The sequence below is a fragment of the Clarias gariepinus genome, chromosome 22 (assembly GCF_024256425.1).
Source record: "Clarias gariepinus isolate MV-2021 ecotype Netherlands chromosome 22, CGAR_prim_01v2, whole genome shotgun sequence".
Taxonomy (NCBI): domain Eukaryota; kingdom Metazoa; phylum Chordata; class Actinopteri; order Siluriformes; family Clariidae; genus Clarias; species Clarias gariepinus.
Genome location: NC_071121.1, coordinates 4,339,985 through 4,357,990, shown reverse-complemented (window position 1 = coordinate 4,357,990; position 18,006 = coordinate 4,339,985). Strand labels below are relative to the sequence as shown.

At 41.7% G+C, this 18,006-nt stretch overlaps 1 protein-coding gene across 8 annotated transcripts in view; it reads right to left on the bottom strand.

Moving 5' to 3' along the window:
- Positions 1-17,113, bottom strand: part of LOC128510047 (ankyrin repeat and SAM domain-containing protein 1A-like) — a 64,758-nt gene extending 47,645 nt beyond the window's left edge. For all 8 annotated transcript variants that reach the window (XM_053482005.1, XM_053482000.1, XM_053482002.1 and 5 more), the window contains exon 1: positions 16,694-17,113. In XM_053482005.1, the coding sequence (XP_053337980.1) occupies positions 16,694-16,905 (212 nt within the window). In that variant the 5' untranslated portion in view covers positions 16,906-17,113. The remainder of the gene's footprint in view (positions 1-16,693) is intronic.
- Between the last annotated feature and the right edge of the window lie 893 nt (positions 17,114-18,006).

Here is an 18,006-nt window from a genome sequence, read left to right as displayed (position 1 = left end):
CCTTTCCTCCATCAATCCATCAATCGATCCATCCATCTCTATTTCACTTCATTTGTATCTGTCTATATATATCAAATTTATCTTTCTATATATCTGTATCTGTCTTGTTCTCTCTATATATTTGTATTTACCGCATATCTCTGCATTCAGTATCTATATCTTTCCATCTATTTTTTTATCAACACTTTGATACTTCCATTCATCCAACCAGCTCAACATATTTGTAACCATATGTCTCTCTAAATCCACTCATCCTTATCTTTATACCTGGAAAAAGTCTCTAAGATATCCATCTACCCACAAACCTATTTCTCTATAGCTTTATCTACCCGAATAAATCAATCAATCAACCAACCAAACAATTAACCAATCAACCAACCATCCGAGGTTCAAGCCCCAACACCACCGAGTTTGCCACTGTTGGACCCTTGAAAAAAGTCCATCAATCCCCAAATTGATCAGATACAATAGGGTTTCGGGTTGGGACCCTGACCCTGTAAATAACTGCCAAGGAAATGACAAATATATATCCGTTGCCCAATGTGCACAGCAAAAAATGCATATTTATCTTTTTAACCAGCATTCTAGTTTGCAAAAACAGCTTGCAATATGCATGTCTTCATTCATTTTCACCACCAGGCTGTGTGTTTTTTAGTCATGTATTAATAGCGTGATATTCTTTCACATTAGATTAGCAGACCCCAAACACACAGATGGTTAAACTCAAATACATAAATCACTTTGGAACGCTGAACCACTAGGATTTTTACAACATTGAAATCCACACCTCCTGCCGAACGATGAGCTGCTGCTGAAAAACCAAACGAATCTGCCCTTTTATTTTCCAGCCTATTGTGTATGTGTGTTTGTATGTGTGTAAGAGAAACAGTGTGAGAAACCACAGACTCATCTCTGGTTAAGACACTCACCAACTCTACAAGCCCAGTCACATACATGCTTGCCTCTTTATTGTATTATTATTATTATTATTATTATTACTGCTATTACTAATTATACTTTTAATTTAAAAGCTTGATTTTGCTTCAGATCCAGATGTAGGATCCACATCAGGAAGACCAACAAGCAAAACACAGGAAGTAAGCAATAGCATAAAACACATGCTGAACAAAGAGATAGTTTAATCGGTCAGTGACACGGCTCCAACGCAGGAAGTGTTAAACGAGAACATATGACTCTTATCTAAAAAAAAAAAAAAAAAGAAAAAAAAGGGCTGCATCCTAAAAGCTCTAGAGTTCAGCTTCCAAGAAAATGTCAGAAAGGAACCTTAAAAGGAAAAAAGAAAAAAAAGTGCAGTTTTGGATGTAGAACAATTAGCGACTTATTCACCAAGTAATCACATGCTAATCATCGGTTCGCATATGAGATCAGTGCAGCAGAAAACACAAACAATCCTTTTGCAGATTATTCTACGTATGAATGTTACATTCCTAAATTGACTCAATACAAGTAGACAATGCTGAGTGCATTATGGGTAATAAATACAGAAATCAGATCAGCACACAAGTGTAAAACCATCACGGGCATACATTCCAAACCACTTTATGACTTCTCTAATAATGATTATAGTGTTTAGGACGGAGCCCGAGTTTCTGTTCGAGTACGGACACTCAAATAAGAAGACTAGATAAAGGAAGTGTTACTATAAGACGTCCAGAAAAAGGGGGTTACGTGAGAATAAACGTGAACAAAACTGCTCTCTTTATTTTTTAAATGGATTAAATGATGAGTAACTGCAAGTATGTAGGTTGTTTCATTCAAATATATAAAACAACCAATTACTGTGTAATAGAGATGGGGGGGATTGTTTCAGTCACATTCTTTTTTGTGTCGAAACACTGACTCCAAAATCTCTTTTTTTTGTGACGATAGATTTTTTTTATTTAATTAAATACGTTTGATTTGAGGTGATCAAATGTTGCAGTTCCTCTATAATCCTACAGGTGGAGCACTCTAGACTAGTCACAAACCGGTGGGCAGTACAGCATTCTGTGTGGTAAGACACAATTATTTGGTAAGTTTGTTTAGAGTTGTAAAAAAAAAAATCTGAAAAAAAAAAATAAAGGTATAAAATTGGGACCTTTTTAATATTGTGACGCAATACAAATGAAATCGGCACCTGGGTATCGCGATGGTATCGTATCGGGTCGTCCCTGGTCTTCAGTTTTAAAAGGAGAACAGACAAGGTCGCAGTTTCCAGTTTCCAGTTAACAGCAAAACTACATTTTCCTTACATATTAAAAAAAACTCTAGAAATTTATATCAATAAACAGTTAATATAAAATATATATAATTTTTTTTCTAAGCTCAGATCAACAGCTTGTGCAGTTTCATTAAACAACTCTTTCTTTACGCAACTCCAGCACACTTAAGCACAGCAACACATCGAGTTCTCCCAAACTTTTACTCAACAAAGCTTACTCAAGCTTGATACACAACCAGACTTTTACTTCTTCACTTAGCTCACTTTAACTGAGACACAACCAGAGCCATGATCAAGATCTTTTGTTTCTTCAAGTGTTTTCAATATGTTCCTGCCTCTCCGACTGGGGAACGAGGTTTGATATCTGCTGATCTTCTGAATCGCGGACTATTTGACTAAAACGTGCTGGAGCCAAGCACTCATCCTCAAGTGACCGTCCCAAAATGCCAGATGCAGAAGTTGTTGACTCGTCTATTGTAAGGTGTGTTTATTATGGAGATCATTCCAGATATAGGAGGATGGTGAACAAACACCCGCAGCTGCAAACATCAGCAAGGACCTGGGGGTGAATTTCCAGTTTGTTAGGTAACCTGTCCAGCCAGTCCCCATGAATGGACAACAGGGACACGGGGGTCTACCTGAAAAACGGATTGGACTAGACTGATAAGACTGAAAGACTTCTTCGTGCTCTTCTATCAGTCTATTGTGGCCAATGTTCTCTTCTTTAGTGGTTTGCTATCAAGAGACGGACGTGCCAAAGGCTGATCAGAAAAGCCAGTTGATTTTGTACCCGTCAATCTCTTCTGCTCCACACTCCAGCCTAGTAAGTGGCATCGTACCAACAACTGGGGAACTATTTTTAACTATTACTATTTTTTTTTATTTTTAAACAAGTTAACACAGGTCTCAGAGCTCCCTCAAAATTCGAGTGTGTGTTAACGATCAAGCTGAAGTAGCACAAAAATAAAGTTGTTTTTTTACATCACAAACTTTCTTATACTTCACTCCTTCTCCGAATGTGCCATTTCTGTGTCCATGTAAATGAGCTACTCCAGAGACACGCCCCTGCACAGAACAGCAGGGCTGAGCAACATGCCGGGGGAGGGGCTCTTCTTTTATGAGGTCATACTGTATTAGAGGGAAACGTCTTAAACTTGTTTGTTTAAACCTGAAAAAAATATATGCCTTAAGCCTTATTCGAACGGGGCTAGTTTTCCAAACAACGTTCGAGTTAGAATTTTTTTTTTTACACGACGTCTGTCAATGCATTTAGACGGGACTAACATGTCTGTGTTTTACATGTGGGCGTTGCACAAGACCACATGTCCGGGATGTGTGGATTCTACATCCATTATTGGTGCGCAAACTTGAATACCGGTGCGCTAGAGATAGTACGGTAGTTCACGTTGACCAAAACACAAAAGAAAACGCGTTCAAAGACATTTGCATTCGTACGAGATTAGATTTCTTAGAGAACCGCCGAGTTTGCTGAAAAACAGTAGGTCATTTGCTCTGGAATTTTTACAGAGGTCGCGTGAGAGAAAGACAGACATGGCAGATTCAGACGGGATTAAAATCACAAAGTACGTCTGTGAAACAGAAATTTCCCTAACGACCCCCTGTAAAACTAGTCCCGTCCGAATCGGGCTTTAGGGAATGTATGTTTCTCACATTTTTTGTTTGTTCATGCACACTGGAGACGCATAAAAGGTGGCCTTTAAATTTTCTACATCACACCAGGCCTTATAGTACAAAAGAGGGACATTTTTTTCCTCCCTAATCAGATCCCAAGTTACATCAAATTAAAACAGTCCAGGTCCATTTTCACTTCAACTGCTGCCCCGGACAAGTCGACGACATCCGCACCGGTGCTGAATTACGCCAGCGAGCAGAAGAAAAGGTCAAAAAGCAGCGAGTTAGCATAAGGGCTTTACGAGGGTGAAAACGTAAGAGAACTGTTTGAAGTGCGCAGGCAGGAAAAAAGGGGCCTCCGAGGTCTGGCTTTGAAAACAGCGGGTGGGTGACGGGCTGAGGAACAAGAAAATCAGGAATCGCTGAATGTACGCGTGCCATCGCTAACCAAAAACACACTTCCTGTCGGTGAAATTTGGGCTGAAGAGAAAAAGAAATCTGCACGATTTTAGTGTGTGTGTGTTTTTAAAGCTTTAACACAGAAACCTCAGTAAAGCGAGGTGAATTCACTCCTCAGACACGATGATTCAGCATTATCTTCTCAGGCAAGAATGGACCAAGTTTTATTTCTGAACTTCTGAGTAAACATACGCACGCACACACAAGCACACACACACACACACACACACGCACAGACACAGAGCTGTGAATTTTCACACATGACTCTGCCCACATGCTAAAGATTCACCATAAGACCATGCCTTCAAGAAGCGCATGTTTATCTCACACACACACACACACACACACATGTGGACAGAATGCGACACACACTACATACTATATGCTCAACTCCAAATCACCAGTGATGATTAGATGCGTGTTTGAGTTTCAGGATTTCTTCCACTGTAAAACACACACCCAACAGGTTTCACTCGCTCGCTCGCTCCCTGGCTCACGCCCTTCTCAAAACATCCAGGTTTCTGGCAGGGAGACACCAAAAGCGTGCGAGACGAGTACACGTATACACACATTTTACACAGATTCTGTATACAAACGAGGCGCTCGCTGTGCAGTCTGTCCTGCCGGGCAACTTTAAAGGTCGTAATCAAATCCTTAGTAATACAATAAAAACTGCACAGAGAGAGAGAGAGAGAGAGAGAGAAAGAGAGAAAGAGAGAGAAAGACAGAAAGAGAGAGAGCGAGAGAGAGACAGAGAGAGACAGAGAGAGAGAGAGAGAGAAAGACAGAGAAAGAGAGAGAGAGACAAAGAGAGAGCCTGAGAGAGCGAGAGAAAGCCTGAGAGAGCGAGAGAGAGCCTGAGAGAGCGAGAGAGACAGAGAAAGAAAGAGAGAGAGAGAAACTGAGAGAAAGAGAGAGAGAGAGAAACTGAGAGAGAGAAACTGAGAGAAAGAGAGAGAGAAACTGAGAGAAAGAGAGAGAGAAGGAGAAAGAGAGAGAATGGCGGCAAAACGTCTAACAGACGTCTAAGTCCAGACACATTTTTACAGACAGGAAATTGTGACAGAAAAAAAAAAAGGCAAAACAGGATGCTGAGGCTGAATGTGGGAGACCAGAGGGGACAAAATGGACCTCGAGTACAGAGCATCATATCCTGTGTGAGTCATTAACGTTAGAATAAAAGTGCACTTCAGAATGTGAATCTTAAATCTCACTGTTAATCAGCGTTTACTCTGATAAGCCCCGTCAGTCTGGCAGAACGTCTGTCTGCTCAGCAAAATACTTGTCTGTCTTCCAAACGCATGTCCGTCTGTCTGTCTTTCTGACATTATGTCTATCCGTCTGTCTGTCTTTCCAAAAGCACGCCCGCCCGTCTGTCTGTCTGTCCGTATTTTTCGACAGCGCACCCACCTGTCAATCTTACAGATGGCGTGCCCGTCTGTCTGTCTAGCCGCCTTTCTGACAGCGTGCCCATCTGACTGTCTATCGGTATTTCCGACAGAACACCCGTCTGTCTGTCTGTCTGTCTGTCTGTGCATCTTTTCCGACAGCATGCTCGCCCGTCTGTCCGTCTTTTCGACAGCACCCCCATCTGTCAGTCTATCCGTCTTTCCGACAGCACGCCCGTCTGTCTGTCTTTTCGATAGCGTGCCCACCGGTCTTTCTGTCCATCTTTCGGACAGCGCTGCATGTCTTATTGATTGTCTGCCTGTTAGCGAAGCTGTCTGTCTGTCTTTCTAAATGTATATCTACCTGCATATCTCTCTGGATATGTCTGTGTTTATATGTGCGTGTGTTCATGCGCTTGTACGTGCTCGTTGTACGTCTGATGCACTTCAGATGTCTGAAACACACAAGGTTTAACTCACCACAGCTGAAAAAAAAAAGAAAAAAAAAACAGGAAATTCTGAAATAATTAATCAACCGAGTACTAACCACTTCCCGTCGGAGCTGGACACAGAGCGCCTCATGCACTTCACCCGCTCATCATTTCCACACTGATTTACACAACACGGGTCAGAGGTTCTCAGAACACCACGGGGTCAAAAACACAACACTCAGGGTGACGTCGTACACTGGAGTAAACTCGACCGGGTTCCTGCAGCAGATGTTATTCGGGTCTCGTTCCGCGTCAGGGTGAAAATGATCTGTTCGACACCGGGCCGGAATTAAATAACAATCAACATAATTATTTCCCAAAACAATTTAAGCGGCTTTTTTCTTTCAGTGGTTTAATTTATAACTGTTAAAAGAGGACATTTCCCAATTCCTCTTCACACAGCTTCCTCTTTCAGTTTACACCAGCGTTAATCAGTTATCTGATACGGTATTTTATGCAGCTCTGTAACTCGCACCAGATATTTAGGTTACGGGGTGTAAAGTCTGTGGTGTGGCTGAAGAAGAGAGGATAAAAACCAAAGATATGATGACGTACCGAGCGCGTGCTTACACTCACGGTCACGTGACACGTCGTTACGCCAACGCTTACAAATCTAGATATTTTTATCTACGGTTGTATCAGAGCGGACACTTTATTAAATTAAAACGTAATTTAATTGTGTCATCTATATTAAAGGAGACTTTAATAAAATTTTAGTTTTTTTTTTTTATTTTTCTTATTTTGGTATTTTGGTCCGCCCACACGCCATCCGGCACAAATGTAGTTTTTGATACTTTTATACTGTAATCCACTCGCTCCTTCTTCAAACACGCTGTTTTAGTGTCTATGTAAATGAGCTAGTGCTGAGCCACGCCCCTAAAGAGACTCCAATCTTCTTTCTCACACAAAACAATCGCACAACCCATCGTGATGCACATTACACATTACAGATGAACGCACATTCGCACATTTTGCACACCACGGAACTTTAAACTTTGCACATTATTCTGCACAATGTCTTGCATGGTAGCACTGTCGCCTTGCACCTCCAGGGTCCTGGTTCGATTCCCTGCCAGACTCGGTTCACATCTCTGTGTGCATGGAATTTGCATGTTCTCCACGTGCTTGGTGGGTTTCCTCCGGGTACCCCGGTTTCCTCCCACAGTCCAAAGACATGCAGATTATGCTAATTGGTGATCACAAATCGCCCATACTGTGTGAATGAGTGTGTGTGTGTGTGCCCTGCGATGGATAGGCACCCTGTCCAGTATGTACCCCGCCTCGTGCCCCAAGTCTCCTGGGATGGGCTCCAGCTTCCTGCGACCCAAAGTGGTCGGTATAGACGATGAGTGAGAGTGAGTGAGTGTTTGTAAATAATATAAGTTCCACATTTATTACAGCTAAAATTCTTTCTATATTTTCCATAGTTCTATTTTTTTTTATGTTTTATTATTGACAGACAGACATACAGGCTGAGAGGCAGACAGACAGACAGACAGATGGGCTGAGAGGCAGATAGACAGACGGGCTAAGAGTAAGCGAATAAGTTTTATTATTGCGCCACTCGGAACAGAATCGTTTATATCCATTCACGGCCAATCAAACTGAAAACCAGGCGATATTCTGGTTATGGAGGACCGACCGGTTCATCAGTTTTTAAAAAGATCGATTTTGGAGGCAGTGTCGCGATATGTGAATCACCAAACCAAAGAAAAGCACTAAGTCACTGTGCCGCCTTTCGGCAGCGTAAACAAGCTAATTACATTTACACCCTATTGTGACCTCATATAAGAAGAGCACCCCCCCCCCTCCGCTTGCTGTTGATCTTTAGATGGCCTTGGCTCAGCACCAGCTCATTTACATAAACACAAAAAAATGTTTAAAAGAAGTTAAATACGGGATCTTTAATTTTACTGGCTTTATTTCAGTCACGGTGGCGTGCCCGTCCTGTGGTTAAAACCTGGGCGGTGTACGTTAATGAGCTGAGGGACAAAACAATCCAGTGTTTTATAAACACTTCCTCTTCCTGCCATAAATCACAATCAGGTCGTTATGTTAATTTGATAAACAAGCTTCTTATTTACAAGCTCACTCATTTCAAAGTGACCTACGCAGATTCGAGGCCATGTCCGGCCCGTGTCAGCATCTCCACCCTCCAATTATTCCTCCACGCTTCTATTTCAGTCTGTTTGTTTTGTTTACCCACAATGCACCTGTGGAGGAGTTTCTGATCACGCAGCATGTTGGAGTTTGTTATTTAGCACGATGGAATGAAACACATTCCTTGGGATGTACTTTTAACTCTGCGCTCAGGTCTTGCACAACAATTCGGCAAGTCCGGACATGAAAGTGCGCTGCGCGCCGCAAAGGAGTGAGGAACAAAAAAAAAAACATAAAAACACAAAGAGCGCCTCATATTCCTGATAAGAAGAATTAAGAAACCGGAGCGGCACAGCGGCATGCCGAGCTCATCAGACTCAGACACGATCTGGGCAAAAAAAAAAAAACGTTGGGTGTTGCGTCAGAGTTTAAGAGACATGGTGCGAGATCACGTCTCCGAATCAGACAGTCCATCCCGTAATCCTGTTCATCAGAGTTTAAGAAACAGTAGGTGTGGCCCCAACAGGTGTATGAAGCTATAAAATGCGTCGCTGTGTTACTCATAGTGTTTATCGTTTATACTGTTAGAGTGACTGAGGAGACCTGGATTTACTCTGAATAATTTGTCCTGGTGCTGCTCCCTCATGCAGCCCACTCCTCCATACATACCTCCATCCTCCGATAACGGATTAAAAGGATAAATTAAAACCCTCCTGCTGCTGTTATTGTTGATGTTATTGTTGTTGTTGTCATCCTCTACCTGTTCCAACTCTTAAACGAGATTGTGTAACGCCTCAGAACTAGATTTGCAATTCATTAATCCAATCAAGAGTAACGGCCCCTTTAGCCAGCTAGCTCGCGCGTGCACGTGTGTCAAAGAGTTGATTATCTGCTGCTCTATAGAGTCTGAGACGGGCAGAAGATACAGTCAGAGACATTTGCAGAGAGGCAGACAGAGAGAGGCAGACAGTGAGAGAGACGAGCAGAGAGGCAGTTAGACAGTGAAATGGGCTGAAAGGCAGACAAGCAGCGATACGGGCAGAGAGGCAAACAGGCAGACAGAAAGAGATATGCAGAGAGGCAGACGGCAGTCAGATGGGCTGAGAGGCAGACAGACAGACGGGCTGAGAGGCAGACAGACAGACAGACGGGCTGAGAGGCAGACAGACAGACAGACGGGCTGAGAGGCAGACAGACAGACAGACGGGCTGAGAGACAGACAGACAGACAGACGGGCTGAGAGACAGACAGACAGACGGGCTGAGAGACAGACGGGCTGAGAGACAGACGGGCTGAGAGACAGACGGGCTGAGAGGCTAAGAGGCAGACAGGCGGGCTGAGAGGCTGAGAGGCAGATAGACAGACAGACGGGCTAAGAGGCAGATAGACAGACAGACAGGCTGAGAGGCAGGCAGACAGGCGGGCTGAGAGGCAGATAGACAGACAGACGGGCTGAGAGGCAGGCAGACAGACGGGCTGAGAGGCAGACAGACGGGCTGAGAGGCAGACAGACGGGCTGAGAGGCAGACAGACGGGCTGAGAGGCAGACAGACGGGCTGAGAGGCAGACAGACGGGCTGAGAGGCAGACAGACAGACAGACGGGCTAAGAGGGAGGCAGACAGACAGACGGGCTGAGAGGCAGGCAGACAGACAGACAGGCTGAGAGGCAGACAGACAGACAGACAGACAGACGGGCTGAGAGGCAGACAGACAGACAGACGGGCTGAGAGGGAGGCAGACAGACAGACAGACAGACGGGCTGAGAGGCAGACAGACAGACAGACAGACGGGCTGAGAGGCAGGCAGACAGACAGACAGACGGGCTGAGAGGCAGGCAGACAGACAGACAGACAGACAGGCTGAGAGGCAGACAGACGGGCTGAGAGGCAGACAGACAGACGAGCTGAGAGGCAGGCAGACAGACAGACAGACAGACGGGCTGAGAGGCAGACAGACAGACGAGCTGAGAGGCAGGCAGACAGACAGACAGACGGGCTGAGAGGCAGACAGACAGACGAGCTGAGAGGCAGGCAGACAGACAGACAGGCTGAGAGGCAGACAGACGGGCTGAGAGGCAGACAGACAGACGAGCTGAGAGGCAGGCAGACAGACAGACAGACAGACGGGCTGAGAGGCAGACAGACAGACGAGCTGAGAGGCAGGCAGACGGACAGACAGACGGGCTGAGAGGCAGACAGACAGACGAGCTGAGAGGCAGGCAGACAGACAGACAGACGGGCTGAGAGGCAGAGAGGCCGACAGGCAGCAAGACAGGCAGGTGGAGAGAGATGAGCAAAGAAACAGACAGACAGACAGACAGAGCCGGGCAGAGAAGCAGAGTGAGACCGGCAGAGAGACAGTAGTTTGGCAAACAGACAGACAGACAGAGATGGGCAGAGAGACAGACATTAAATCTAGAAGAGTGTTACATTTGTGATCATGTTTAACACTGTTTATTACACGAGTTGTGGTCCTTAATGAACCTCATCAGCCTCTCTCTCTCTCTCTCTCTCTCACACACGCACGCATGCATGCAGTTCCTTACAGCAAAAATGACTACACTGATGTCAAACACTAAAATTACTGCCATGATGTAACCTGTTTTGATTTATTTCATAATTTGTTTAATAAATGGTTAATAATATGGTCATGTGATCAGTGTGTCACTGCGTCACCCTCAGTTAGTCACGACGTACAATCAGACGCTTACCTCATCCATGACTTTTTTTTTTCTTTTTTTTAAATACTTGTTAATATTTGACTTATTACCCGCTGTATTTATACCCAGGCGAGTTCCTCGTGCCGCTGCTTCTCACTACTTTCATGTCTAGCTGAGATTCCTCAAAAATCCCCAGACTTGAAATCACAGAATCTGGGCTTCTCGGTACAGGAGCTGTGACTGCGACCCGCGTCATTTCCTCACCGCCTCTCTCTCTCTCTCTCTCTCTCTCTGAACGAGTAGACTGAAGTATCCTGAGCATGTTGTGTGTGTGTGTGTGTGTGTGTGTGTGTGTGTGAGTTTAAAATATTAATTAAATTTTTGCTGAATGACAAAAATGTTGAAGAAACAAGAGGTTCACGCATGCCGTGTGGTGAAAGCAGGATTTAAAAAAAAAAAAACGTATAAAAACACAAAACTGGAAAAAATACTTGTGGTGTCATCATTTGCTTTTCATCCTTATGAGTGAGTGTGAACAGCAAATGGTAAATTTAATTGTTAAGTTTAAATGGCTCTTGCAGTATGTGGCAAAATAATCTGCATTATAATAAATATAAAATTAGAGTCAAAAGTCAAAAGATTAAAGACGGGTTAGACTGGTCTTTTCCCTCTAACATTAGATCTTTGATTTATATTTGGGTTCAAAATGTCGCCATGAAAATGATAGTCAGGACGCAAACAAGCCTCCAGGACCAGAGATGCGTTTAGTCAAACGGGTTTTTAACACACTTCTTCTAAGGCCACGGCTTTGTCCATTGTTTTACGTACGAACCAGATTTTATATACAAGTCAGGACTATGTTAAAACAAATAATAATAATCATCATCATCATCAATTTGTTTAATTCAGCTTGGTCACTTTTATCCTAGGAATCGACCATGCCGGATCATTTGATCATGCGGTGAGATCTAGTGCGGGTTTTACGCCGGGTGCCCTTCGGGTCCTGGCACCCCTAATTCTCTAACCGGGCTTGGAACCGGTAGTGCATGCATCGGCTGGGTTGTATAGGGTGTAAGGTTAAGGGTCTTGTCCTGGGACCAGATGGTGGTGAGGCTGAACACTCTGATCAGCAACCCAGAGCCCCAATAAATTATTATTATTACTCTTAGTATTATTGTTTTTAAAGTCTCTATCCGTACTGTATATCCTTATACGGTTCATATACAGGTTCCCGACTATCATTACCATTAATACAAACATCTATACAAGTTGGTTTTTGTTATTTATTTATATTTTCTTCATCATCATCATCATCATCAATAATTGTACCTTGCGAGTGAACGCAAACCGTCCTCCACCCTCCTTAAACTTCCACAGCATGTCTCTGATTGGACCAACTCTAGAACCGCAAACATAATTCCAAAAACCAGTCCTGAAACCTAGTTCCAGAATCAGCGGCTTATCAGAGAGAGCCGCTTCTCTTTGATCCTAAACTTTTTATTTACACGTCTAAGAATGTTCTTAGAATTTGTTTGATCAGAAGCGCAGAGTCGTGTCGAGGAAGTCCAGACGCACGTACACTATAGCGTCAAAAACTAAAATCTTGACAATAAGCGTCTGTGTTTGTTCGTTTCACGACAACAACGTAGAACTTTAATAAACCTGATTTAATACATTTAAATCCAAAAACCTCACGGCTCTAAATAAAACTAAATGTCCAGGCACCATTTTGAGCCTGAATTAATCTGAAACTGTACGAGACTAAGCGATACCTGACCGTTCGCATTTTTCCATGCAGAAGCCACAACCGGGACGCAAATTGGTCTAAAAGCGTGCGGTCGGACCACATAACCGGGTTCACATAACGCTAACGCAGAGTCCAGCTCGATTATTGTCAGGACGCAGGTGTGACTTATCGTCTAAAACGATATTATTAGAAAACTTTTTAAAAGATGTTTTTTTTTTTTGCTCCTTTTGCTGCAAATTGTTTCAATCCTGTCAAAAATATACTGTGCATGAAGATTACCATTTCAAGTCTTGTTCACCAAGCACGCATTCTTCTCATATTTGCAATTTTATTCATAATTCTGTGTCGGCAAAATCTGAGAAAAACATGCAAGTGTCAGCACACGGCGCCTGCGCAAAATCTCCGAAAACGTCTCGGTATAATAGAGAGAACGGGGAGAGGAAGCGAAATACTGCATACCACAGGGGAAAATCAGTTCCTTACGCTGTACTCGAGCTTCTGCGAATTAGGTGACACTTGTCCTCGTTTATCAGCACTGAGGAAACGTTTGTGTAAAAAAAACAGATTTTCAGAATATAAAAACACTTTTTTATATATATATTTGCTTGCATGTGTTAATTTCCTGTATGATCAGTGCGTGAAAAAGCGAGTTCTTTAAACAGGAATGCGTTTATATTTGGCGACGCCTACAAATCTCCATAAAAGGTAAAGTGCACAGAAAAGCTGGGAGCATGAAATGAGCAATCGGGGTAAAGACTAAAAAAAAAAAGAGGAAGTGGGATTCATTTTGAGTTGATGCCAGAAAAAACACTGAATAATAAATAATATTAATAATAATAAGAAGAAGAAGAAGACGAAGAAGAAGAAGTGAGCGCTAAATTCTTCTTCAGCTGATGTGCTTAAGGTTTACAGCTGTTCACAGACGGAGCGGCTCATCCTACGTTTGTATGGCGCCATTTCTTCGGTGGTAACTGAATTAAGGCTGCATTTGATTTGATCAAAATAAATCACATCGAGATTATTTTGATACAAACTGCAACTGCGATTTAAACTGCAATATTTAATTATTAAGCGTTCTTGAATTTTGGATTCAAACATTTTTCTGAGACTGTTTTTCTGAGAATGTTTAACAATTATTTATTACTCAAAAGTATTTTAAATAAATTAAACAGCGCTGAGGTAACGAGTTCGTTCTATCATCCGGAGATTGAGCAAGTTTGAACCCTTGGAGTCTGGAGAGATCTGATTGGCCGAGCTCTCTCAGAGAGGCGGGATCAATCACGTCTCTAGCCAATCATGGGGTCGTCGAGTTCACGCAAGCGGATGAAGTGGATAGCACTATCCTCGGAGGGTGTTACCCCGTTCCCGATGGTGCGTTAACAAGCAGTTCAAGCAGTGTCTCAAAGGAAACGTGTAACAGCCTTCACAACAGCCTCCCTGATGAGAAGTGGTAATTGGCTAGAAAATTTTATTTAAAAATTTTATAAAATAAATAATAATCAGGTACTTAAATTACTGACAAACTTCATATTTAATACCCGACTATGTGTATATTACTTGTAATAACTTGTAGCCCTTTCCTATTAAATAATCACAAAGGTCCATACTGTGATTCAGATTTTTATGCGGTTAATCATGGTAAATTAAATGATTCGTTTTAACTGTCTTGATTTTGAGAGTTTGTGCCGGCTTGCTTTTTTTTTTGGAACAACATAAAACATGTTGCCGTTTAAAAAAAAAAAATTTCATGATGGTGCAAAACCGTGTGGTGTGATGTGCCTCGAGCTCAAAGTGATTAATTACTCTTATACCAATGCAAGTTTCCAAACACTTACATTTGAATTAATGATAAAACAAATAAGTGTTACTTTTATCCATTTATAGTAGTGCTGCACAATCACGTAAAATAAATAAATAAAAAAAATCGCATATGGACCTACGTAATTATTTAAGCGCAAAATTTATTTAACGTTTGTTTATAATTTAAAGTTGATAAATAAACTTCGGCAAACATCCTCCTAATGAGGTCATTTGTCCAATTATTTCATGTTAGTATAGATGAATGTTTGAACACAAAATGCATTTAATAGTTAAATATCGCAGTTTAATTTTCGATCGCAATATGCATCAAATGTGATCGCAATGTTTTTTTCTGCTGCCCTAATTTATAGTTATGTTTAAAGTCCTGAGACATCCATAAGACCCATCATTACCTCTAATGTAACAGATATAAACCTGTAATTATGTGTATTTTCCTGAAGATTAATAAAATACTCAGTTTGTCACTTTAAAAAGAATAAAGACATCAGAAAAAAAAAATTCCAGTTCTGATGACTTTGGGAAGTAAAAAACTCCTATTACAAATGCGATATTAATGTTTCCTTACTGAAACCTTTCACAAATCGAGCGATATACGGTACATTCGTCTCTGCAAAACTACTCTTCATGCGTAATCTGTTCTTTTCTTTTCGAACTGCTCACTCACTCACTGTTGGGGGCGGCGTTACACACTCGGAGGACGGCGCTAACCGCTCCTTCCGCTTGCCTGAGCTCACATACGCCCCTGATTGGCTGTAAAGCAGTGATTAATGTGGAAGCACTAAGTACCAATCAGCTCTCTCTAGACATGATACGACAAGACCGCTAACAGTTAACTATCTGTAATTGAATTCCTGGGATGGAAATATCGCGATGTTACAGTGTATCGAAAGTTCTAATACAAGTTTCAGTAATTCAGATTCCGGTACAATCTTTTTTTGGCGGCAACTTGAAAATTATATATATATTATTATTTTATTTAAGAATCTAATATTTTTATGTTTAAATATTTATTTTTCGACATAGTAACAAATCATTTGAATACACTGTCAACAAAAAAAAGTTTATAGCCAAATTCTACATTCTTAAGTGTAAACTTTTTAGATCACTTCCTAAACTATCGCCTTTCCTCTGTGAAATCCAAAACCTCTTACACTCGTTAAATTTTAACAGAAAACCACAAATCTTCTCTTATTGTCTCGACAATCAGATTTAATCGATAAACCACTGAGTTTTCTTTCTAGTATTTATTATTTACCATTCATATTATGTTCATTTTTGCATCAGTCAAAAGCCACAAAAGTTTACAAAATGGGATAAAATAATGACTAAAAATAAGTTGTTAAAATATTTAGTTTTACTTGTTTTTGATCAATAAATCTTTATTGAACATGATACGACAGAATCACTAACGCTTAATTAACGTTAACTGAATTCCTGTGACTGAAATATTGCGATGTTACACGGTATCGAGAGTTGAGATAAAACTTTCAGGAATTTTGCTTCCTTACACTAAAAAAAAGTCAAACCACGACACTGACGTCGCCTTCGTTACGCGTTCAAAAGCTTATTGATTTTCCCCTAGTTTTTATCTCTCTTTCATTTTTTTTTATACCTGTATTATTTTAGTTTTGGGTGGCTGGAACCAATTATCTGCATTTACAACATTTCTAAGCGCAATACGACTGCAAATTTTCACCTTAAGAACAAATTAAATTCATATGACAAGATTCCGCTGTATTTCTCGGGTAAAATGAAGGCTAAAAATAAAAAACTTTACATAACATATTGTTTTGTTTGTTTTTGATGAATAGATCCTTATCGAACATGATATGATTGGGAGTTGAGATGAAACTTTAAGGAATTTTGATTCCTTAAACTGTGAAGGGAGTAAAAAATAAAAATAAAAAAAGCATGTTGTAATGTTGTTAAATGAAATATTTAAAAGATTAAAAATAAATCTAGGATAAACCTAGTTAGTAAACAAATACTAAAACTTGTTTTTTTTATATATATGTATATATATTCATATTTAAATATCTATATTGGTTTCCTGGGTAAACACATTCCATATTTTATGAAATAATTAAGAATGTGTCTGAGATTAGATGAGATGATATGAGATTAGATTAGCCGCTCCCTTTCATATTAGCTTCCAGGCTAATCGCGTTTGCTACCTGAGTAAGCTGGAGAGCGCGTGAGCGCTCGCGCTGTGTCCGCCGCCGCTCGCGCCGTGTCCCGCGCCTCCTCCGATTCCAAACCCCCCTCCTCCTCCGCCGCCGCTGCCGCTGCTCCCTCCGGACGTCGCTCTCTTGCCGCTCAGCAGCTTCTCCACGGCGGCCACGTTCCCGGTCCGCGCCGCCTCCAGCAGCTCCTGCTCCTTCCCCATGTCAGCCGAGCAGAGACACACCAAACCGGGCAGACACAAGAAGATCCGACTCGCGCCTCCGCCACCACCGCCGCCGCCGCCCCGAAACGCGCATTCACGCGCTCACAGCTGGAAACAAAGCGCTCTAATCCCAAATCCCAATCTGATCCTGGGGAGAGAAAAAAGTTTCCTCCGTCCAAGCACCACTCATACACTCACTCACTCATACACATACTCCCTCTCTCTCTCATACACCCAAACACACACACACACACACTTCCTCTGTCCGGCTCTGACACGTCACTTCCTAGAGTCTGCTCCCATCCTGTGTGGGCTGACTCCCAAATGCACCCTCCTGTTCCCCAGGATGCATTATGTTCCACCCTATGGAGTGCACTCATCTAGGGAATAAGGAAGTGACTCCCGAATTGCTCTCACTTGGTGCACCATGTAGAGTGTATTCTGCACCCTAATATAGGAATGCATGGGCTGTATCCTGTATTGCTTCCAAGTGGACATAGAGTGTACTAAAAAGTGTCAGAAAGCCCTTGTTTCATGCCCTAGTATATTGTAGGTAGTGCACTTCTATAAGGATCTGGAAATTAGTATTAGTATTTTAACCCTAATGTACTGTAAGTGCACTTGTATGGGGGAATTAGGGCTGTGTCCTTAATGGCTCCTTACAAGACAAAGTGCACTACACAAAAGGATGTACAGTATGTATTGTCATACACAATGAAGTGCACTTCTCTTGCCATTGGGAGCTGTAGAATTAATGCCCCCTGTTGGACACTTAATGCAAAACAAATAAGTAGTAAAAGTTCTTATTTCATATCCTAATCTACTGTAGTGCATTTGTATATGGATTATTATTACAATACCTAGGTGCTGATTCAGTTAATATAATAATTCAGTAAATGGCATGATTGTATATATAAAATCCTGATATTTTCCAATTTTTTTTTTTTTTTTTACAATTTTAACACCTTGAACCCTTAAAATAATAAAAAGTTGCATCGTAACTCGTACGACTTGAGTCGTTTTAGACCTTAGCCTTATTTAACAACTTTAAAACTGAACTAAACACCAGTAATTCAATTAATTAGTTTTATTAGATTATCG